The sequence below is a fragment of the Vanacampus margaritifer genome, chromosome 17 (genome assembly GCF_051991255.1).
Source record: "Vanacampus margaritifer isolate UIUO_Vmar chromosome 17, RoL_Vmar_1.0, whole genome shotgun sequence".
NCBI lineage: Eukaryota > Metazoa > Chordata > Actinopteri > Syngnathiformes > Syngnathidae > Vanacampus > Vanacampus margaritifer.
This window is the reverse complement of record NC_135448.1, coordinates 18,224,272-18,248,885: the sequence shown is the minus strand read 5'-3', so window position 1 is coordinate 18,248,885 and position 24,614 is coordinate 18,224,272. Positions and strand designations below refer to the sequence as shown.

Genomic DNA, 24,614 nt, shown 5'->3' with positions numbered 1-24,614 from the left:
CTTCTTCTCCTTGCCCGCTAATGTGCGTCCACGTGTTGGCAAACTATTCCAAGCATGTAAACGCGTCTGTCACTACGATCAATCACATGACGGGTCTGTAGTATCAGGATTTAATAGCACAAAGAGCCGGTTGAGAGAAATGCGTCCACACCCTGCGACTGACCGTCAAACACTGTGACGCATAACATGTATACGCTGGTCCTGGGAGACCCCCGACACACCCGACGCAGCAGCTGACGGGGGGGCAAGTGGCAGGTCCAAAGGCTAATTTAATGCGATCGAAAATTAGCTACAGCGCCACTGGGGAAACATTATCCAAACATCACGATACAATGATTATCACAATATTGTGGGAAGGTTGGCGAAGTCATAAAACTGTGTAAAAACATACGATATTGCAAAAATATACATGATAAATAAATAAAATTTAATTAAAAAAAAGAAGAAGCTAATATTAGGAAAAAACAATGTGCAGTAACGAAGAAATTGGCTTGGCCATGTCATTGGCATGTCAGCGTCGCAAAGCATCATGGTCTATGTAGTTCACAACGTTGTGTTTGGCTGCAGCGGGCCAAAAGTAATGTTGTTGTTTTTTATTCAGGTGTTGAAAAAATATTTGTTGTTATGACTGATTTATAGGAGTGATAAACGCCGCACTGGCCAAAACATTCCTAATTAAAATTAAACTGCACTAATAAACTAACCACCAGAGGGTGCCAGAACGGCATAAAAAAACGAATGTGCTGCTTTTATTATAACGACACGACGACGAAAAGATTATGGATCATGTCTTCATGTGTTTCATACTAACTGCTACCCAACGCAACAGACGCATGGATGTTTATATTTCCAATGCACGCATCCATTTTGTTTTTATGCAGACCAAGTGTTACGAATAAGACTTGAGTGACGCGAATTGTAATGTTTTGGAGGTTTACGAAAATTGTTTTAGCATCTTTGGTAAAATCTTTGACAAAACGCTTTCTGATTAGTGTTGAAACAATTGACCTATAAAACCGAGATCACATTTTGCCATTTGAAGCGCCTTGACTTAAGACTTTTGAGATACGAGCTATTGCTTGGCCACTTTCATTGCCTTGGGGTACGAGCAAATAAATTGCGATAGGATTGGATTTCAGACCCGCAATGCTAGACGGCGCCAGTAAATTGGGTTCCTTGCAATTGAAGGTATGGCAGCAATGCACACGTGTTTTTGTGCATTTGTGCAAGGGGGGGAAAAAAACACAAAATTCAAAATGTGGAAGTCATACTTGGCCCAAGCATGACAGGTGCGCCACAAGAACGCCAACAACTGGACGCCACATTCGAGGACACGCAATCCTGACCGTCAGTTGCTTGTTGGCGTGGAGCCAATGCGGTCTCTCCCTCCAACAAATACCAGAGACTTTTCTTTTCCCCCCTAAAGGGCGTGTCCAGTTGTGCCTCAACACCCGTTTCAAAACTCCCAAAGCGCGGACTTCTGGTCTGTGGGGGGATAAATGCGACGCCTCCTCACACAACGTACGAGGAAAGCCTTACATAATTAGATCATAAATTCCCCTCTGGCATTAATGAAGTATTCTGATGAAGCAGCATATAAGGGTCATGACTTTCAATTTCATAACTTAAGCTGATCCAGCGTCTAATGTGTTGTGATCATAGAAATCATCTACAGAGTCAGATGGCAAGAACTTGACCTCCACCAAGGCAGGAGAATCCTATTTGGGATCATCAGTATGCAATTGGACATTTAATGGACGGTTCAGCACCTTGTGTATAAAACTGAATTTTGCATTTACACCATTAGGATGATCTGAAAATATTTACCAAGTGCCCCTAAAACCAGTTTTGTTGGGTTCTACCAGCAACCTTTCAAAATGTTTGTAGGGTCGTGTGGCCTCCAGCAAGACAAGCCGAGCTTTCCGGGCGGAAGTGCGGCCATTTGTCAGGGAAGGGAGACAAGTCGCGACAAAAAAAAGCAAGAGGGAAGAAAGGACAAAACCAGATGAAAAGAGTGGGAAAAAAACGGATGGTAAAAGTTTGCGTCTCCTCCGCGTGGGATAAAGATTTCATTCATGGGCCTGGGACAAACGCCGCCACTCTGTGCCCTCCTCCATTCTCTCTTTGTCAAAAGCAACCCGGGCCTCCTCCCCAACACTCCACTTTGCTATTGATGTCAACAAATGAAAGGAAAATGGCCTGATGCGGGACCCCAGAAAACCTCACAGCGCTTGCAAACATACAGAATTGGGGAACTTCTAAATAACGGCTTTTCCTTTTCGACAAATAACTGTCACAATAATATTCTAAAAAAAAAAATAAATAAATTAAATACCGTTAAAAATCATATTTATTAAAGTATTTCTTGCAATCATGATTATTTTTTGTAAACGACTTGATCTTGCGTATTTTTGGAACAATTTGGGCTATCATAGCATCATTCATCTCAAACAAGCCGTACCAAGCATTGTTAGCATTTTAGCACATGCTAAGATGAGGTGACGCCATCATCGCTTTTTTTTTTTTTTTTTTTTTTGCCCCCAGATGATCTTGACTTTGATTTTGTTGAGGAAAAAAAGAAGATATTCCGCTAAATGTTTGGACCGTCATTTGTTATTTAATTCCATAACTGGGTTTGAACAAAATGGGGAAACGGTAACGCTAGCAGAAATGCTAGCACTTTTGTTGTGTGCTGCGATCCTCATGTGATGCTATGATATCATTGCTTTTTGTTTTCTGTCAACAATTTTGGGTTTGATATTGCGGCTAAAAGTTGAATATTTTTGGGAAAAGTTTCCAAATTTCATTCCACGGCTGGATTTGAATTGAAACAACATCAGCCAGCCCGGTTCTTCGGTTCCAATAACTAGCACAGCCTCCATTTTGTTTCATGGAAAAGCTCTTGGCCAGAGAGACGAATGCTCAGAAACAAGACGATTGTCATGTGAGAGCATCCAAATAGCGTGAACATTCCGTTTGAGAACGATCCGGAAATATCCTGGAGCGGGAATCAGCTGAATCACCCGCAGCTGTTTTGCAGCACGACCATTTGAGAGGACGGATCTATGGATTTTTCTGTTTACGTAAGATAAAAAGACAAACTGTACAAGAGATTAATTTTGTCCAACACAATAGAAAATCATTCAAAAGGTCACGAGACGTCAACCATCAAACATTGGCGAGACGTCATATATGGTCCAAAAGGGAACCACCAAGATTTGTTTATTGATCGTCCCGGCCCTTTTGTCCATCCGGTGGCGATAAGAAAGTATTTTTGTCCTCTGCAGACCTCCTGAGGACAAAGCGGCCTCCCGCAGGAAGTCCAAAAAGTGGGTCAAACTTGAATAAAAACATTGAAACAAAACAGAACATTTCCAACTGATTGGAATTTTTGACACCAGATGGGGCAAATAAACAAGAGCTTGGGAGTCACATGAGAGACAGAAACGTGTAAAAAAAAAAAAAAAAAAAAAGTCTGAGGCCGTCAGAAGGATCTGGAACGTCTTGGCTTCAGCGTGTTTAACACATCAAGCAGAACCACCCTTCTAAACATTGGGCCTCAGTCAGAAGCGGATGCAGAACTCTGGGGGGACCCGCTGCACATATCCCCCCCGCACTTTTACACAGAAAGCATCAATTATTTAATTCTACAGTGAAGACTCGACTTTGAGGTCAAAGCCAACACGGCAGCTTCAAACTGGATGGGTTTGAAGGCGACGTCAACCGGAAAGAGTCGACGCTGCCGCTTTAAGAACTGCAGACGGAACAGACCTCCACTCCTCCCGCCATCATTTTGTTATTTCAGGAATGTTGTAAACACACACACACACACACACACGTCAGTAGGAGTCACAGTGAAAGTGTTTCAGTGTCAACACAAATCATTAAGCGTCCTTGCGCACTTTCACACAGAGGCTCGCAAAACTCAACCCCACTTCTTGCGCTTTCACACGACATCCGGCGTTCACATTTTTAAATGTGTGGTGTATTTTAGGAAACGTTTGGGACAACTGATTTCAACCCAAAAGGGTGGGAGGGAAAAAAAAGTGTCGGGTGGGAAGTTTACAGCAGGCATGGCCGCTATTTCATGTCTCGGGCCCGACCGATTATTCGGCTTCCGATTATAACCGTCCAATTTGGCCAATTGGCCGATTATTTTTCACTTAAAATGTTATCGAAGAAAGCCGAAGTTTCCCACACTGTGAAAGTACCCTGAATGCATCATTCTGTTTGCGTAGCAACTAGCAAGTGTGTTGTTAATAATAGTATAATTAGCGTATGTTATTCTGGTTATTCTGTAAGCGTCCTTTAAGATGTTTAATGGCACCCCGGTTGGAGTTAACACATGACGATAAGAATTACATCCACTGTTTATTTAAATACAAAACATACTTTGTTTTTAAAACATTGCTAGCCTATGCTAGGGAGGATCCCATTCAAATGGTAACAGGAAGTTAGCATCGACTTCGGGAGTGTTTTTCCTCCAAATAACTAACATTCACACACAAATGCTGTGGGAACACATACCCACAGGTATGATAACATTTCGTAAAGGTTCGAATTCTTCCCAATGTGCGAAAAATGAGTCTTTTAATAGAATTTAATCGCAACTTTCTTCTGTACTCACTTTAAGTGTGCACAACATGGATGGACGGCACCACACTGCCCCCAAGAGGCCACTGACTTACATGACTGACAAACTTAAATGAAAAACATTTATTGCCAAATACCGTCTTTTGCGTATTTGCGGAACATTTAAATTGAGATTTGCACCCCTTGGAGCATAAATGAACCTTAACCTCCACCCCAGTCCTTCCTCTTTACCCTCCCCCTTCCTTTAAGCCCACTTTACACCTTTAAGACCCGCACCAGCAGTACCATACGCCCCCCTCCCCGTTCCTGCCCCCATTGGAATGCTATTGAACGATTACATGGTCAGATTAAAAAAAAAATAAATAAAAATAGGGGGATGCAGCAGAATACGGCAACTACAGACGGGGACGGCGGCAGGACGGGATTAGCAGAGAAAAAAGGTTGGCGGTGCTCGAGTGACAGAAGGGACCTGCTCGTGTAGGGGGGGGGGGCTTGAAAGGGAGCCCTTCCCCTCCCTCCTTTAGGCTCTTTTTTATGATCCTTTCTGGTAAATGCGATGCTGACACTTCAATAAAAACACATGATAGCGTTTAGCATCTTGAGCTAATTATAGTCAATATGGTTGGCATTGTTAATTGCTCCACAAAGGTTTTTTTTCATGTGGAGTTAAGTGGTGGGTGTTTATTTAAGGGTCCTCTGACAGATGGTATACACACACACACACACACACGCACGATGTGCGGCTATTAGTTAGCGAGGGGGGAGGCGTCGGCGTCCGCCATCGATCTGTCGCTCCCTCGTCCGCAGGGGGCGCCGCTGTCGTGGATTCATCTCGGTGTCCACCTGTCAGCCACAGTCGAACGCTAACATGCTAACTTTGTTGTGGGTTATGACATCTTATTGTGATTTTTATTCTCCACACTTTTTTTCGCCGTGAAACAACTCTCTCGACATAATACTTCCGATTTACACCGTCCGAATTTCAACTTGCTTGAAAAATTGGCACCTTCCAGGGTATTTATTGTCTGATTCGCATGACAGTCTTTGCGCAATTTAATGTTAAATATCAACTTTTCCCCGTTCATTTTCAATGGGACTGATATTGAACTTTTTCTAAGTCCCACCTTTCCCCGCCCACTTCCATACGATACGCCTGACCATCATTAGCAGGTGTCTCGTACTGCGGTTGCGGGTTCGAATCCCACCTCTGACTGTACATTGCTAATATATGCATGGCAATTATGCTAAGGGTTTACAGTACATGTATACCAACCGACTATCATAATTCCACTTTTCCATCTAAATGAATGGACGGTACTTTCAGACAACACTTTTCCATATAAATTTCAACTTGCTTCAAAAATTCACCCCCCCCCCCGGGTTCAAGTGTTCTTTTTATTCATTTATCTTTCAACTACAATTAATACTTGGTCATTTTCACATAATTTATCTTTTAATTGACTTCTGAAGCATTCGACTTAGCATTCAGCTATTAGCATTGCACTTAGTCTAGTTTTGCATATTATTTGCCCACCAAATTAGGTTCAGGTGTACTTAGTTGACCACGTTAAGCGGCCTCGTGGTTATTGTTTTTCCCTGCTCGATTTCCATCATTTCCTCTCGCCCTCACATAGTACCTGCCTGTCAAAGCTCCTCACAGGCCTTCAGGGTCCAATTTTCCAGACACAACATAACGCAATCAATGATATATTTAAGTAGGAGAGCAGACAGCGATACATCAGACGTTAACGATATACACGGGGGGGGTGGGGGGGTGGGATATGAAAAGATATGAATTATTCAGCCGCGCAAGACTGCAACTATTGCACAGTTCGCGGCTTGAGTCGCACGGTGCTTGATTGTGCACTCTGGATGCCTGCAGGATGATAATTATAGTGCATCTCAATTAGGAGCAAAGCCTGTTAAGAGAAGTCGCTCCGGCTTAACAACTCGTGACCCAGTAACGGCGGAGCCCGGCGGGAGGAGAAGGTGCCAGCCATGGCGACGGTTCTGGCGTCTCGCTATGGTGACAAAGGACGCAAGAAGGAAACCGTGATAATAGTCATTAAAGTTATAGAGGAACGTTAGAGAGGGAATCGGAGCGTCGGAGTAGTTCGTGCATTCATACACTTCTGCCAGTAGGGGGTGCTGATGAAACTATTCTAAAGGGCAATTACAAATCATGGTGCTCGGTGCAGCTGGCTTTATGGCGAGACATTTTGCTGCCAGATGTTCTTCGAAATAGAGAGAGATCGATATTGTTTTTTCAGGGCCGATTACTAGTAGTCAAAGAGGCCAATGACCGATATTTGGAGCCGATATTCATTTTCAGTTAAAAAAAAAAAAAAAGGGGGGGGGGGTCGAGATATTGGCGTCAATCTTGACTTTGTTGTCTTTAAGCTTGTTGAACAATTTTTCTGACTTTTCAAAATGTATACGTTTTTTCTTTTTCTTAAATTTTTAACAAAATGTTCAGGGAGCTACCACGGTTATCAGTACGTCTTAAAAAGTTAAATGGAACCTGAAACAAGTAAATATACCAGAGCTCTAGTTTTCTAAGGGAAAAATGTGTTTAAAATTTTTTTTAAAAATAACTGCAATCTTAAACGTCCACATTTCTTTGTTTTAATGTCGAACAAAAACAAATGGTTCGGAAGGTGCCCAAGGTCAGTTTTAGATTGACTTTTTATCGACCGTCAGATTTTTTTAAAAAAGGCCGGTACCGAAATTTGTCAAAATATCGGCGCCGATATCTATCCCTATTTTGACGAATCCCTAAAATGGCCAAAATTCTGCTCTTTTTGTGAGTGTATTCATCCTAGACATGTCTACCGAATTTCAAGCTGCTCAGTAAAACTGGCCTCAGGGTCTGACTTTTCAAACGATCTCACAAGGAGAAACGGTGCCAATTTCTGGGGGGGGTTTGAGGAAATCCCTCAATATGGTGACTTTGCTGAATCTCAGGTGAGACAATGTGATTCTGGCTTGAATGAGGATAAGGGGGGCAGGGGGGGGCAAGGAAAGAAGCTTACGAGCCGACTAGCGGGATTTTAAATGGCTCTGTGCTGACAAGAAAGACATTTAAGTGCTCAAACCAAGCGCAATTTACCCTTCGTAAAGGGTACGAGCCATGACCGTGCGTCTACGTGAGACCACCAGAGCGCAACAGATTACCCCCTGAGCCCAATTAATAGGAAATCTGTGCACTTGTAATAATAAAAAAAAAAGGGTTGAATTAAACCATTAGGCAAACAGGTCAATGCCAGGAGCCCTGAGATTTCCAAGGGCCCCTAAACGCCTCATCAAAACTGATTCATTAAGTTCAGAGCTTACAAACAAATCAAGATCCCGAATCTATCACGATTGGTTCAAGTGCTCCCACCTTCCCTTCTCATGTCGGACTAATTCCGTCTTCTTCTTGTGAATAATTGTGCAGACAAGAGAAAACAACGAGGCGCTCTAAAGCTAAGCTGCCGTCCACACACTGGCTGTCACGGCACTATTTTTTTTTGTTTTTTTGTTTACATCATTCTTTCAACTTTTCTCTGTGACTCTGCACTCGTGGGTGAGACAACGAGGCGCTCTAAGGCGGCCACACCAGTGCACTATGCAACTCTGCTAAATACTTGAAAAAAAATTAAAGAAAAGACTAAAGATGCGTTTGTAGTCTGGTTATTTGTGCGGATTTGCAATATTGACCGTCGCACCTGGTGGCCTGGGCCGCCTCGGCAGTGTGTGCATTCATGCGGGAACGTCGCTCTGAAGGAATTGGAGCAGATTAAAAGTCAGTGTGTGTGTCTCTCTCTCTCTCTCTCTCTCTCTCTCTCTCTCTCTCTCTCTCTCTCTCTCTCTCTCTCTCTCTCTCTCTCTCTCTCTCTCTCTCTCTCTCTCTCTCTCTCTCTCTCTCTCTCTCTCTCTTCTCTCTCTCTCTCTCTCTCTCTCTCTCTCTCTCTCTCTCTCTCTCTCTCTCTCTCTCTCTCTCTCTCTCTCTCTCCTCTCTCTCTCTCTCTCGAGGGTCGACGCTCACCACATCCGTTCCTGAGTCACTAATGAACATGGCCGACAATATTGCAATTTCTATGTTGTTGCCATTTTGTGACAATCCATCTAGAAGTCGCCAAAACGTCGTAAGCCAAAAATACCGCGAAAAAATGCAAATCCAAGACTACAACACTATTTAAAGGGATACTTGACTCATTGAGCCATTTTCAGCAGCAAAAAGTTATTATTTTGTCTCGAATGAATTTGGTAACTTCATTATTTTTCATGTACAATTACTACCTTTAAATACTCATTTTTCCGCTTGCTGTCGACTGAAGATGACATCACCTGTGCTGAGGAAGTCGTAACGACAAATCCCGCCTCAGTTTGCTGACCAAACCCAGAAAACAGGTGAGCCGTGATTGCTCGTTACCGACTTCCTCAGCACAGGTGATGTCATCCTCAGTCGACAGAAAGGCAGCAATTGTACGAGAAGAATATTCATTCTGGACAAAAAATTTTAACTTTTTACTGCTGAAAACGTCTCAGCGAGTCAAGTAGCCCTTTAATGTAAATGTGGCGCTGTCATGTGGTAACATCTGCGCGTTGTGGTTGGATGGTGATGATGAGGATAAAGCGTTTTGCTCGGATGCCACATTTTTTTGGTATCTCTGTGAAAGTTTTCGAATATTTTTGACCAGTTTTGAGTATTGTGTTTGTGTGTGTGCGCACGAGCGGAGAGGTCGCGCAATCGTATTTCTTCTTGTGTTTCCCAGAGGAGACTTGCCATTGATTACATTCAAGGCTAAGAGCACATTGAACACACACACACACACGCGCACACATGCATGCATATCTTCCATCCTGGCATCGACTTGACCTACTTTCTTCTTCACGCATGCCCTGGCATCCAAACACTCCCTTTATCTTTTTTTTTTCCCTCCTGTGAACGTCTTTGCTATTCACAAAACGCAAGAAGTGTGATGGCGTAACGGTCCAAAAAGATACACACGCGCATTGACACACAGTTAGAAACGCACACCAAAGACAAGAACAACGCTCCGTAAGTCGGACAGCCGTCATGAATGCAAGGCCCTGTGCGCCGCGCAGTAACACACAATGATGAGCCAACACACACATTTACGCACAGTGGCAAATATTTGCGACTGGCAGGCCGCGGCCCTGGCGACCAATCAGCAGGCGTGACACGCACAATGCGCCTCATTGATGTTACAGCAGCACACAACATCAGCTGGCCGCCCGTTATGCAAGAAAGCCGCAGAGGCTGAACGGTCTTCAAGTGTCTGACTTCCACTTGGACTCGTTTTTTTCATGCCAATGATACAAGCACTAGGACCCAGCAGGGTGGGGAACCCCGTTCGCCAAAAATATGAAGAATTGAATCAACATAAAAAACAAAAAATACTCAAAAATGGGGAAAAAATACAAAAAAATATCAAAAATTTTAGATGTTAAAAAAAAAGTATTTTTTAAAAGAAATAATTTAATCTCCCAGAAAAAAAAAAGGAGAAATAATTTAATCAAAAATGAAGTGTAAAAAATAAAAATAGAGAATGACAAATTAAAATATGAACCAAAATACTAAAAATGCTATTTACAATGGTTTACTAAATATATAAATATGATAAATATAAATGGTAAAAGTAAAATATATGCTAAAAAAGAATTTTTAAATGCTAAAAGAATAATTTTAAAAAAAAATTATAAAAAATAAATGTTAAAAGTTGAACCAATTCAATACAAATAAATATAAATATATATTAATATACCAAAATACAAAAAAATAATTAAAACTAGTCAAATTAAAAGATTTATTTAAAAAATTTAATAAAGTAAAAAAAAATAAAAAAGGAAAAGAGACAAAAATGTACTTAAATGAGCACTCAGGAAGCTTGCAAAAAAATAAAAAATCTTCCTATGGATGAGCACGAAACTGCCCGGCCTTGATAGCTGCACTTGACTGAATTCATGTATTATTCACAAAGAAGAAAAACACTTAAAATCCCCAAGATCCATTTTGCGCCATCTCGCAACATGATCATCGTCAACAAAATCCCTCAAGCACTCCTGCTGACAAACACCGACAACACGACCTCCTTGTTTTGGTGGGAGGTCGCGGGGGGAGTCGTCAAACGTGGTGGGCCACGACGGAGCGACGGTGGAGGAGGGGAGTCGGCGAGACCAGGCGGAGGAAAGAAGTAGGCCACGTGGAAAAATAGGAACACTCCCGCATCTCCTCTCACATCATCTTTCATAAGCGCTCATCCGGGAAGTCCTCTCTCGCTACTGCAGAACAAAAATGTCAACACCAAAAACTACTTGGCCTTGAATTCCATTTTTATCAATCTCCGCTGAACTCCTTCAAAAGCACAACGCAACAAATAGAATGTCTGTGCTGTCTGCAGTAGTTTAGAAATGGGTTTGCGAAATGTAGCTGTCATCGTGTCCGAGCACTCAGTGAGGCTAACCGTGGCGTGCTAGAGGAAGGATAGCACATGAGCACTATTTGATCAATTCAAGTTCATGTCAACATATCACTATAAGGCCATCTTGAAATAAAGAGTTAGCAACAAGAGTTAGCATGTACACAAATACTACAGATAGGCTACAAAATCTAGCTAACTAGCATGGCTAACAGTTTGTTAGCAGTCTGCCTTTTTTTTTTTATACATTTTTTTTTTTTTTTTTTTACATTTACATTTACAAATGTTACTACAGATCACGTTCAATGAACTAGTGTTATCACAATATGAATACAATTTTATTCTCATAATTTAAAACTTGGTTTCATTTCCATCTTCAAATTAAGCTACAACAGTTAGCATGGGTACAAATACTACAGACTGGCTATGAAGACTAGCTAACTAGCATGGCTAACCGTTTGTGAGCAGTCTGCCTTCTTTTTTTTTTACGTTTACATATTATCACAATATGAATACAATTTTATTCTCATAATTTAAAACTTGGTTTCATTTCCATCTTCAAATTAAGCTACAAGAGTTAGCATGGGCACAAATACTACAAACTGGCTATGAAGACTAGCTAACTAGCATGGCTAACAGTTTGTTAGCAGTCTGCCTTTGTTTTTGTTTTTTTTACGTTTACAAATGTTCCTACAGATGGCATTCAATGGAACTACTGGCACTCTTATCACAACATGAATACAATTTGACTCTCATAATTTAAAACTTGGTTTGTCGAGTATTGTGTTGTTGTTGTGAGTTTTTTTTTCTTCTTCTCAAAAATAGGCCCCTCCTCTAATGGATCAGAATTCCACACGAGCCAATTTGCTATGAATAAAAAAAAAAAAGTCTTTACTGTAGCTTCCAGCAGCACATATGGTCAGAAAAAAATAAATAAACAAAGGATGCTTCGCCACTTTTACTTCAGAGACGGTCAGCATGCACACACACACACACACACACAATATGAACCAGAGCCTTTCACTCACACACACACGCATTTGCAAGTCAGGATTGGGACAAGTCAGCTTTCCCGCGTTCAAAAGTTGATCAAGACTGCAATCAGAGCTGATTTAGAAGCAACTACAATTGAAAATGCTAAACAAAACTACAATTGGAAGCTGACACACACTCATACTATTTTTATAAAGTGCATCAGCAGCACTGCGGCGGAATTCTTTTTTATATCGGCCTCCAATTGTTGGCTTTCCTGTCAGACTTCCGCCGTTTCTCCGTGTGGATTTCAGCCGGCTGACGCTGCAGCGTCCACAGACACACACACACCTCACCTTTAAAGAAAAAAACTATAATTTATAGAGGAGATTTTTTAAGCGGTGGGTGAATAGGGGTAAAAAAAAAAAATCACGTGACCGCCTGCTTTTCCACTGACTCAGTTGCGTGCTTGACTCGCGTCCCGCCCGGTGTTTTTCCACCAGTGACCCTGACGCTATGACTGTAGACATCCTGGCATTGTTGTGTGTGTCGGCAGTGCACGTCAACACAAACACACGCCCGTGCGCGCGCACGCACGCACGCACACACTACTGTGAATGATTTAAGACTTCTACCGTGTCACTTCTCCGGTTTCGCTCGGGCCATTCCGCATGCCCGGCGAGCCAAGTTCGCATTTGTCCTGACACACAAACAGCTGACGCGCGCACACACATTCTGACGGGGGGGATAGGATAGGGGCAAGTTCAAGTGCAAAGATGGCAGGGAGAGGACAAGAGATTATCACCAGTATCATGAAAGTTAATGATTTTGTACAAAATGTTGGCCAAATCAGCACTAAACTGAAATTTTTGCGATTGGTTGTTTTTTTTTTTATTATTGAAAAATGTTATGAAAATGACATGGCTGAATCCAAAGCTTCTATTGTTTTTCTTTCTTTAAATATCAGCCTTTTTTGTAGTGAGTTGACAATGGTTATGTATGTAGTCCACATAACCAGATTTATTGTTTTTAACAATTTAATTGTTGTTGTTTTTTTTGTGGTTGCATTGCTTCTAAATTTCAGCACAAATTCACTCCCATCGGGCCAATTGCGATTCTTCACAAACAAAGCATGTACCATAAAATCTGTTCAACAAATCAATGAAGTTCATTGATATTAAACCAACTGCCCAAACTATGGTATGACATTCAAAAACAACAACAACAAAAAAACAGCTTGAACCTCACTGTCAGTACAGCCAGTAAAAAAAATAAACAAATTGACTTGTATACATAAAAAGTGGTGGGGAAAAAAGTTAGCTAAGGAAAAAAAAAAACACCTAAATGATAGTGGTTTAAATATAATATTAAAAAAATTATAAATGGGAACGCTAATGTAAAATACTCCTTTTTTTTTCAACATTAACACTGCGGTAAAATATAGGAAAATAAATATGTGTACTTACTAATTCAATTCAAAAGTTTCGCACTTTAAAAGTTCAACTTAGCTAAATAAACGTTTGAAAATCAACCAATGGTTCCTAAAGGATTCAAATGCAAATGTGCCTAAAAGTTCAATACAACAATACATTAAGTACTACTGTAACGTTACGCAGCATTTGAAAATTGAATTCAATGATTCTTTTGCGTACCACTAGAGGGAGCCTGCGTACCACACTGTAAGCATCGCCTCTTAACGATATTTAACTAGTGGAGAAAACATCCTGCTCGCAAAAAAAAAAAAAGCTGTTCTTTAACAGCAAATCTCACCAAAGGACAAGCAAAGTGTTGCCAAGGTGCTGAAAAAAAAAAAGCAATCTAAATGTCAAGAGAAGCACACACGCACGCTCTTAAACCCCGAGGAATTGTATTTCGTTAGCATAATCAATCATTAAAAGGCCCGGTTCCATTTCATCACACGTGACCCGAGCCTACTGGCTGTCAATTGAGAGGAGGCATTCATTTTTTAAGTGTCACGGGGGGGTTCGGGAACAGCACTGCGGAAGAGGACGGATGCGGGGAGAGAAGGGGGAGGGAGGGGGGAGGGTGGTCCCGACATGGAATTGTCAGCAATGTCGGGCTGGACGTTTACCCTGGCGTGCACGGCAGCGCAGTTGATATTTACAGCACAAACACAAGGTGACGGATGTTGGCCAGGGTGGGGGGGGGGGGGGGTCTCCGTAAAAGTGCTTCCTCCAGTGGATCCAAAAGTACACAAGTGATTAGAAGAAGAAGAAAAAGAAAAAGGGCAGCCAAAGCAGAGCGGATGGAACTGGAGGTTGTTTATCCAAAAATACGCATAAAAAAAAAAACATCTATTGTGTTGGAATGACCACAAACATTTTGCTGACATTTCCAAGTTCTCATTTGACCTTAAGAAATGTAGCAAGGATCACAGTTTTAGGCACACAAGCCAAGAATTGACAACAAGAATGGACTGACTCCATTTTTGTCACTTGAACGTCAAGCAATCAAGTCCTTTATTATTATTATTATTATTATTATCCAATGCCATTTCCAAGATGGCTGCACCCATAGAAGCAGGCTTCACCTTCTGCAAAAACACAAGTGAGGTTCTAATCTCTATCTGCAGTGCTTTATCTCGGGTGCTAGTACATCCCCGTGTTAGTAAAAGTGATTGTTATCATCTTTCATGGCAAGTTGACAGCTTTTGACTGATGCTTGGATTTAAACAACTTTGCACTGCCCCTCTTTTTCTACTCCTAGGTTGTTTCTTGTCTTTCAGGCATCCTAAATGGGATCTAACTTTTAGAACTGAATAGTGACATTATCTCTGTTGTGGTTGAAAGCATAAGCAATATGATTCAATAGGAATATCGATTAAGATTAAAGTCCCAAATCAACATATTTGACAGCATTGCAAAATCAGAAGAAACTCTCAAATTCTTTAAAAACAAGTATTCAAAATAAGTACTTTTCCATGCAAATAACCAACATAAATCACTCTCCTGAAAGACGACAAAAACGAACATAGCCCAGCCTAGAATGGCTGGCCAAGCTCTTGTGACGGCTTGTACCTAATTAAATGGCCCCACCGTGCATCCTTCCGTTACCTTTATATCGTTCCAGGACATCCTCGTAGGCCTGGGCGAACTGCTTCTCCTGGGAGTGGTTGGACGGCAGCAAGCCGGGTACGAATCCGGCCATGGTGCTTTGAGAGTCGGGCTACCGCAGTGGTCCCGCACTGCCGGTGCTGGCGAGATATCTCCCCCCTCCCCGGCGTCCTATTCACGGCCGGGCTCGCTGCATTTGGCCCATCCAAATCTCGTCAAATAGTCAATAGATGCACACGAAAAGTCTGAAGGGGTGGAAAATGTACGATGGGGGTGATGTCAATGTTATCTGTCCATCATCAGCCTGCTGGTTGGTGTGCGCCGACACACGGTCCGAGCTCGGCGTCTCCCTCCGAGGAATCCCTCCTTAAATATATCCCCATCCACCGGCGACAGCTGTTCAGAAGCTGAGGGGAAGGAGCACCAAGCCACACGCCCCGATGACACAAGGCGAGCTGGGGGAACCCAGAGTGTCCGTTTCCAACCAGGTTATGTGGTGGGGGCAGGGGAGGGGGGGCGCTATCGGGCCGAATTGTATCCGGACCCGCGCTTCCTCTCCCCGGCTGCGTACGTCAGCGAGCCGCCCCAGTGATTCCCGGAGCTTCTTCCCAGCCGCAAATGGCCGCTCCACACGCCGAGTTCGGAATTCTCCACACGCCTTTCTTCGGCTGTGTTTTGAGACTCAGCTCGGCCTTCCGTGGCTGTCTTCCATCTATATCTGCCGGCCACGTCAGGAAACGCCGCCGCCGCCGCAAGAATCTCAAAGCCCGGCGGCCAAATGTGACTGGCAACTAGCGTGCCAAGCTAGCCGGCTGGCTCTAAGGATTCGACGAATGCTAGAGCTTTATCGCCCCCTGCCAGGCCAACAGTGGTACTACATGTCCATGTGTGCCAAGGCAAAGATAGATAGATAGATAGATATATGGATGGATGGGTGGGTGGGTGGATAGATAGATGGATAGATAGATAGCTAGATAGATGGATAGATGATGGATGGATGGATAGATAGATACATAGAGACTGGGTTGGCTCTGTGAGGAAACTTGTCATTTCCGACTGTCCCCGAAGGCAACACCAGGCTCCAAATTGAATTGAGGGTATATACCGCCACCTAGAGGCTAGGCGGTGGAACTGACGAATCTAAATCCATACGCATGCTGGTTTCTATATTTGACTTGGTGACCTATTTGCTATGCTGTATCCTCCTGTACTGTATGGCATTCTGTCCTGTCCTTTAAACCATCATCGGATAATCTCCCTAAATCAGCTTCAACAGTGAACGACGCACAGATTATTTCATTAATCCAAAAGGAATTAACATTACGATTGATACATCATGTGCATTGTCGTCGCCGTGCATTGAGAAATGTCATTGATGTGTTCTATACCAGAGATGTGGAAATAGATTTATTATAAACTATTTACATGCAACAAACCTAATATTAGCAAAGGTTTTGATCCACATAAAAATGAGGTAGCAAAACAATGGCCTTGAATATCCTGTATATTCATATTCATATGTATATTCATTTTTTTGGGGGGGGCCAAATGTTATTTATTTTTCCTAGACAACGTACATATTTGATTACTTTTCGTATAAACATGTATAGTACATTTCTTCACATTTTTGTCAAACCTGTCACATACTTTTGTGTCAGCGGTGTCTGGCCAGTAGAGGGCGCTTGCACTAAAATAAAATACTGTATTTGTTTTAAATAAAAGAACACATCCATTTTTAGATGAACAGTTAATTATGATATTGTAATCATCAGTACAATTATTTCTATGTGGTTTAATTGGTGGGTTGTTTCTGCAAACAATGGGCTTTTGTGCGGTACAAGTAACAAGTAACTCCAATACAAGTAACAGCAGCATGGTGGAGCGCACCTCTCCTGCGCCCAGAGCTCACTTAACATGCAACGACTCTCCCACCCGGGCCCAACGTCACATCCGGCAGTCATAAAGTGAACCGCCGGATTTAGAGACGATCGGATAAAAATGTCAACTAGAGGGAGAGCAATTCACACAAATCACAACAACCACAAAGTGTTCACTTTTGAGTCGCATTCCTAACATATTTCTGAATAAAGCAACAATAGTCAACCAAATGCTGCTTTCTCTACCGCATTTTTCACCACTTAACCTCCCCCAAGGTCTTTCTCCCAGCTCTTATCCAAACGTTCCCTCCTTCCAAGGTTCACTTCATCGTTCTTTTGCCTTGAAAAAGTCATTAACTCCTCCTTCCCGTCCTCCTTGCCGACACATTCACTTCTCTTTGCCCTCTTTTTATGCCCGTTGTCACCCTCTTCCTCCCCCGCCACCGTTGCTTTCATCACCATGGCAACGTGAGACTAGAGAGGGCCGCCTGTTGAGAAGAAAATGCTGCAGGCGGGACGGAGGACGCCCAAATGACATGCCAGCGTCGGCGCGCGGGATCCTGCTTATTGCTGCGTCTCCGTGTAAACATCGGAGCCGTCAATCACGCGGCGCGCTAAAGGATTGCTGGGCCGCATTCCAGCCTTTGTCCTCGCGGGGATCAGGGTCAGCGCAAGCGCGGTCAAATCGGCGACGAGACGACCGGACGCAAATGAGGGAGACACAATGGGGCTTCAAGCCTCAGTGAGTCGGACAATCCTGACATGTTAGGACCACTAGTCGGGATGACTCTGCATCATGGGACCGCTAGTTAATTATCAGGAGGCTCTGGATTGAGAAACTCATATAAAAAAAAAAAAATTATATATATATATATATATATATATATATATATATATATATATATATATGACAATGATTTGTGCTTCAATCTATAGATGTGCAAGGAATCGTAATGATCTACTCCAGTCTGACTCGCTACTCGAGGCACTTTTCTCACTCAAAAGAACGTCTCCACGCTGAAAAAACAAAAAAACTTTTATTGGAATAACTTGATCGCGACTTTTTCCTTCTACTCTCGAATGTGGCTACAACTTAACAGTCTATTAGACCGCGTGGAACCACACTGCCCCTCAGTGGCCAAACTGGGTACAACACGAACAGCACTCCAGATAAAGGCAAGACGGTATAAAATAATTTAAATAAAATCGATTTGGGGACATTTAAAATCGATTCTGAATCGTACTAAATGAGAATCGAAACAAGGCATTCCAAAAAATTAGGTTTTCATTTGGCTATGTTGTTGCCATGTCAATCCAATCAAATTCATCCTCACAGGGCCAGAGCCCGCCCTCTGATTGGTTAATCCCTTCAAAACCGACACTGACAACAGCCTATGAACAGCTTCCTCACCTGCTACGCGGACCACCGCCCTCTCCGCAGGGTCCAACACCGAGTCCTGGCTCCTGCGCTTGCGCCGCTCGTGTTTGGACAGGTTCCAGGGCAGCGTGTCTCCCGGCGCGCCGGCGTGCTGCGAGGAGGGGCGCGGCGAAAGCGAGCCCCCCGAGCGCTCGCTGCGGAAGGACGGCTCGCTCACGCACGAGCGCTCGCTGAGGGTGTCGTCGTCCGATGACTCCATGGGGGGGAGTCGCGTCGGGCCTGGACGGAGGGATGAAGGATGTTTTTTAATTCAGCAGAAACAAAAATATCATTTGACAGTGTGTGTGTGTGTTGAGGCACCATCCTCGCACCAGCCAATCAATTGAGTAAGAAATCAATGACAATGAATAGCCAGTGAAATTGGATCCCGTCAAATCAATGAAAGAGCTTCTTAAAGTGCCTTCACGGTCACTTTGACGTTCTGCTATCTCCTTAGCATCAGATTGCTAATATCCTTTGAGAGGTGACCATTAAAGGTCTTGAATAAAGTTAGCCGCAGTAAATATGCTAACACGTGCTAATGTTTAGCTTTTTTTTTTTGTTGTAACATTTGCGGTACTTCCAAAGAGACTTGAAAGATCGTCTTTGTGTATGTGATGAAGTTGTAGACTAAACATGCTGTTTTTTGGATACAACTTCTTTTTTTTTTTAGCACCACTTCCAGAAGCACTGTCGCCATGGCGACGATACAAGCAGGCTCACCAAAGTTTGTCCGGAGCTCTGCAGCCTGGGAATTTGTGCATTTTGGAGTTCTGGTCCTGGTGCACATTTAGGTCTCTGTGACGTCCTGGTGAAAAGTCCTCAATGTTTTGGTGAGTCACTTCTGGTTTTGTGCGTTTCATTTTCCAAGTTCTGTCTTGAGTTTATGAGTGTAAAAGTGAGTGAGTCAGCGTCAGTGTAAAAATAGCATGGCGGTCGGGAAACTTCAGAACCCGAACCCTGTCATTAAAGTTCTACTAGCTCCAGGTGACATCACTTCCTGTCTGCCTGCAGCTCATTCCCAACACTGTGCAGCTTTCACCACGACCCTTATATGTATTCCCTCAGTGTGTGTCTACTTCGACCTTGTGTGGCCGTTTCCTGCCGCCTGTGAGGCAAATTGTTGGGAAACGGGATCCCATCTTTCGTGCCTTGTAAATTCTGCCTAGCAACAAGAGACCTCATTGACCTGACCTGGAAGAAGAATTGATGTCCATTGAGCAACATGTCTGCATCTTGTAGCTTAAAATGTCTTCATTAAATTGTGATTTCTTTTTAAAATAATTAATAACATAAGACACACACACAAAATATCTATGCGTTACAATAGTTAATTTGTTGTTTTTACATTTAAATTAGTTTTTTAAATGCATACATTTCATTTTATTTGACTTATGTGTTTTTACCTCTTTAATCTATTTTTTTTAACTGAGGAAGTGCATCATTTTAATTTATACTTACTTTTATTAAAATAAACTTTAATTTTAAATTAGGTTTTATTAGATTTTTTGAATAAATCAATAAATATTCCTATTTCCATTAGTTCCTGATGTGGGGTAGTTTAGAGTTTAGAGAGAAATATACATTTCTTTATTTTTGAATTACACTACATAAAAAAAAAAATGCATTTAAAAAATAATTCCTATTTCTATTATTTTTCCAAAGGGTACTTTTGAATTTCATCCTACGTCAAATTTGAATTTAATTTATTCTTTAAATTGTATTTTTTGAAATACATTTTTAAAATGTTTTTTTTTTTTTTTACATTTAATTTGTAAAAACAATAATTCATTGGAAAAATATTCCCATTTCCTATCGGAATGCCATTTTCTCCATTTTTTTTTTTTGATCTAAAAAACATATCTTATTTCGATTCTTTACTATGGAGGAATGCAAAAACGAGCAAATCGGAGGTGTTAGTCGAAGTCAATTGAACCTCAGCAGTATCCGGCTCCGTCCAACTATGCTGATGATGGAGGAATGACGGTGCGAGTCCACTGTTGGGCTTGCGTTGGACCATCTGCCACCGAGCTGCAGGAGATGAGCATCTCTCTGTATCACCAAGCGGATGGAGATGGCGATACTTGTCAAGAGGGTTTAGAGTTCCTATAGCCACCAACGTGACATGGACGGACGCTCTTACATGCAGTGTAACGCTTAGCATGGACGCATTCCTCTCTCCCGAATGTGCTTTGCATGAGCGGACGTGCGTGCATGACTGCAATCTCTTTTGTCCACTCCGCCGAATGCATGTGCTCGACTGCCTTCACAAGCCAAGTGTTGTGGAATTGCTCTCGTCATTCATTAAGGTCTCCTTGTCGCCAGTTTATCACATACAGACATCCATGCTGTGTGTGTGTGTGTGTGTGTGCAGTGTCAAGGCTATGTGAGCAGACGTTATGCAAAATAACAGTCCTTGGGTACAATTCCCATTACAGCCAGAAAGCATCTCGTTGCACTGTTGTGACACAGATAAAGCTGAGATTGCTGCAAATGAAAAACCATTCACTTCATCAATACACCCTTAGTAGTAATGGCTGCAGCCCTAATTGAATCAAACTGTCATTTAAATGGACCCAAAGCCATTAGAATTGATTTCCCGGTGATGCTCAGTATGACAGCTGGCGTCTTTGAAAGCGGTCCGAGTGAGCGGTTTAGGGCTTACCTTCAGCGGGCAGCGGCGGTCCTGCTAGCCGGGCTCCGAGCGTGGAAGGCCGGTGTGGCTGCCGCCTGCCGCCTGCCGCCGCTGCTCCCCCTCCTCCTTCTCCTCCTCCGCCTCCGGATGGATGGCGAATAATGTCTTCCGCTTCTCGGACGGACCGGACGTGCTCGGCGGAAGAATGAACAGAGCGAAAGTGTTGATGCTGGTGCTAATGGTCCACCACCTTCATCTCCGCCTCCTCTTTCGGAGCTCCCTCTCCCGGTCACAACGCACGCTGTCTTCCCGCTAGTCCGCTTCCGTTACGCGGTTAACCCATGACTAGCAGGGGCCGGGACGCGGCTGCTTTTCTGGGGATGCTGGCGGACATGTCTTTTCGAGCTCCGGCCTGAGTGGGCTTGTGGGGGGGGGGGAGGTCTCCTCCTGCCTCGTCATCGGGCACCAACCCACACTGGCTGCAGACTGTGCATTTCGAGGCGTGGATCAACGTGGGGTGGACCTAAACGTTGACTCCACCCACCCGGATTCTTGTTGATGTTATAGTTAAAGTATTTCATCGGCCTTGACAGTGCGCCGTCTGAAAACGACACGCTTATTGTTTAAAAACTTTATGAAACAGAATATTAAAAACTAATAGAAATGAAACCTAACCTTAAGGTATGCGCCCACTGCTGGTGACATGTGGTACTACTCACCCGACTCACGTTAATATTGAATGCTTCGTATATATCAAAATGTTTACTCTTTTCGAGTGAAACGCAAATTGGGGTGGGGGTTGGCTGTTTGTGGGGCTCAATTGCTGTAATTAAAAACGCTTTTGCCATGGTTTGGGTTGGGTTAGTATAGTTGTTTTTCCGTCATGGGTTGGTTTGGGTTCCGTTTGATTTTGTTGCTTTCTTCTTCGGCTGTCTCAGTGAAGTACGTCATTACGTGGGGGGTACCCAGTGTGCCACCCGGTGTTCAAACTGCGACACTACATGTGTTGAACTCCAGATAAATGTGAGATACGTCAAGCACTCACTGTTGTATCGAATGTAATTTGCCTTGAAAAATATTATTCTACCACATATGAAAGGGACTTTTTATGGGTACTAGATATTTTTCTTTCATTGTATTAATGTATTTACTTTTTTAAAATTAATGTTAATGTGTATTCTATAGGCTGTCTATATAGTCTGGACAGAGTTGAAAATACAAATGGCCATACACATTTAATAGATCAATGTGATTAAATCAACACTTAATATATAATATAAAATATTTTTCACTTACCTTTTAATATTACAACATGAATCATTATTTTCTTATCTCTAGTTATTATAGTTATCTTATTGGTGAATAATTTGCCAAAAATAACACACACATGTATAGATAGTAATAGAATCGATTTTTTACAAAATATTAAACTGACCAAATTATGATTAAAAAAAAATGATGCATACCTATTTGTTTTGCTCAAAATGTTATTTTTTAAAAACTGTTAAGAAAACTACTTTTTTTGTGCACACTAATTAACAAATCTTGTTTGCAATCAATGGCCCACATTTGTGGAAGTATTTTGTCGTATCCCACAGAAAATTCTTGATTCTGAAAGGAAACTAATGTTGTTCTTACAAACCTGTACCAAAAAAGTACGCATTCATATGAAGATGTTTGCTCAAGTGTTTTCGTGACAGTGGGTTTTAAATCCAATTGTTTTTCACATTTTTTTTTTAAGCGAATTTACTGGAAATGTGCAAAACGGACATGCGACGTGAGCAGTAGACATTTTGAAATTCAGTGCAGAAGGTAAAAACACAAATATTGGTCTAAATCAAAATGTTCTTCCAATTGTGTCATGTCGTGCACTTTTCCAAATTCATCCACGCAACATTTGGGGCGCCAAGTCCATGCAAGGCGGCTTCACCTCCCTCAAAAGCATCCAAGTTCCCCGACCTTTGGTAGATTCAGAAATGGCAAACACTCGGATAATCAGGACAAAGATCATTATCGAGTTAGTTCAGGTGCATGAGCAAAGATTTATTGTAATAAACTGAGGTGAGGATGATTTTTACTTGAGGTGGTGACAACTGAGGTGCGGGCGCGTGTTCATGGCTTGGACTAGTCGCTCTGGCCCGTGTGGCAGGCGGGCGGCGTGTACGTGCCCTCCTTGATCATCTTGTCGCGCTGCTGGCGGATGGTGTACAAACGCTGGAGCTGGAACCACAAGGAGGCAAGATCATCGCAAAATAACGCCTCACAAAATCGGACTTTCAATTTGAGACAAATGTTCCCCTTTCGCTTATAGAAAAAGCAAAACGCAAAACTGTCTTCTTCCTTCCTCGTTTCCTTTCATCAAATCTTTGTTTCCTACTTACCATCCATCCTTCCCAAGTATACTTTTTGCCCCCCACTGTAAAATGCATTGCATAACGTACAAAAACAACCTCCCTCACCCCACCCTCTGCATTAAAAAAAAAAGGCATCGATAACTACCGTCTTCTGCCTGTGCATGCACTCGTAGAAGTCCTCAAACTCCAGCCGGCACTCTTGCTTGGCGCGGGTCTGCCCGATGCCGTGGGAACACTCGACCCACTCCTTCTCGAAGGCGTGGCAGCGCGCCGCCTGCTGGCTGGGCTGCGGCGAGCTCTGCAGCAGCAGCCAGCGGTCCACGTTCACGCCCAGACGTGTCTGCAGGTCCACGAACGGCATCGTGCTGAGGAACAAAATCGCACATGCGTTTTGAAAACATGGATATTTTCCAAATGAAAACACTTATTTTAACATAATCTGTAAAGAAAGAATGAATGAATACATAAATAAATATTTAATTTCTGGGGATGACAATGCAGGCGGACATGCTAGTTTGTTTCCAAGAGAAAATAAAGATAATTACTTTGAGAGGATATTGTTTTTGCATAAACGTCAGCAAAAACAATGGTAAGCAGCTTAACTTTGTTTTTGCTTTTAAAATCCTTTAAATTGTATACATCACATATAATAATAATAATAAAGAACGTTACGGTAATGCAAAGTTATCTTTTTATAATATAATATTTACAAACACATGATTAAAATGCTAACAAAGTACTCGAGCAAATTCACTCATCTTTTTATGGGTTCAGACTAGCATAAAAACTCTAGGAAGGTCCAATCGTTATAAAATGATCAATTACAAACCACTGTTTGCACAAGAATGCTAACGATAGTTTAAAAAAAAATGTCTTATGTCGGCTAGCGAGTCTGTTAGCACGCCAGCTAACCAAACAGTCAATGACAGGTCGTGCTAACTGCAAGTTGATTAAATGCTGAACGTTAGCCACAAGCAATAACACCACATCACAAAGTCTCCTGGCAAACAAAAAGTCTTAGTTAACTGAACAATGTCGAAATAAAAGTGAATTATATCACATTACCGTGTTTTGTAGGCGTCGATTTAACCTTCCTCCGGATGTACGCGTTTTGCTTTGCGACCGTCGAACAGACACTGCCGTAAAGTGAGGAGATACGTCGCGATGAAGCACTCTGATAGTCGCGCGCTACTGCCGCCTTGTGGACAAGAATAGCATCGCTCGACATAGTTGGGTCAAATTGGTCCATATATCCGTCCATATTCTG

General features: G+C 42.5%; 2 protein-coding genes across 6 annotated transcripts in view; both read right to left on the bottom strand.

Moving 5' to 3' along the window:
- Positions 1-21,881, bottom strand: part of macf1a (microtubule actin crosslinking factor 1a) — a 134,957-nt gene extending 113,076 nt beyond the window's left edge. For 4 of the 5 annotated variants that reach the window (XM_077549675.1, XM_077549681.1, XM_077549683.1 and 1 more), the window contains exons 1-3: positions 21,669-21,881; positions 21,024-21,594; positions 18,353-18,598 (exon numbers count right to left, since the gene is read on the bottom strand). In XM_077549675.1, coding sequence (XP_077405801.1) covers positions 18,353-18,578 — 226 coding nt within the window. In that variant the 5' untranslated portion in view covers positions 18,579-18,598; positions 21,024-21,594; positions 21,669-21,881. Of the gene's footprint in view, positions 1-15,064; positions 15,889-18,352; positions 18,599-21,023; positions 21,595-21,668 lie in introns of those variants that run through there. The other variant, XM_077549677.1, reaches the window with a different exon arrangement.
- A 1,134-nt stretch (positions 21,882-23,015) lies between these two features.
- ndufs5 (NADH:ubiquinone oxidoreductase subunit S5) lies at positions 23,016-24,524 on the bottom strand. Its single transcript, XM_077548862.1, has 3 exons — positions 24,413-24,524; positions 23,493-23,712; positions 23,016-23,213 (listed from the first exon to the last, which is right to left on the bottom strand). The coding sequence occupies exons 2-3, from the start codon at positions 23,706-23,708 to the stop codon at positions 23,118-23,120; spliced, it is 312 nt and encodes a 103-aa protein (XP_077404988.1). The 5' UTR covers positions 23,709-23,712; positions 24,413-24,524; the 3' UTR covers positions 23,016-23,117.
- Between the last annotated feature and the right edge of the window lie 90 nt (positions 24,525-24,614).

Coding starts and splice junctions, on each gene's coding strand:
- ndufs5 (XM_077548862.1), bottom strand. CDS start 23,708: ATGCCGTTCGTGGACCTGCAGACACGTCTGGGCGTGAACGTGGACCGC. Junction 23,214..23,492: donor GCATGCACAGGCAGAAGACG/GTAGTTATCGAT, acceptor TTGTGGTTCCAG/CTCCAGCGTTTGTACACCAT.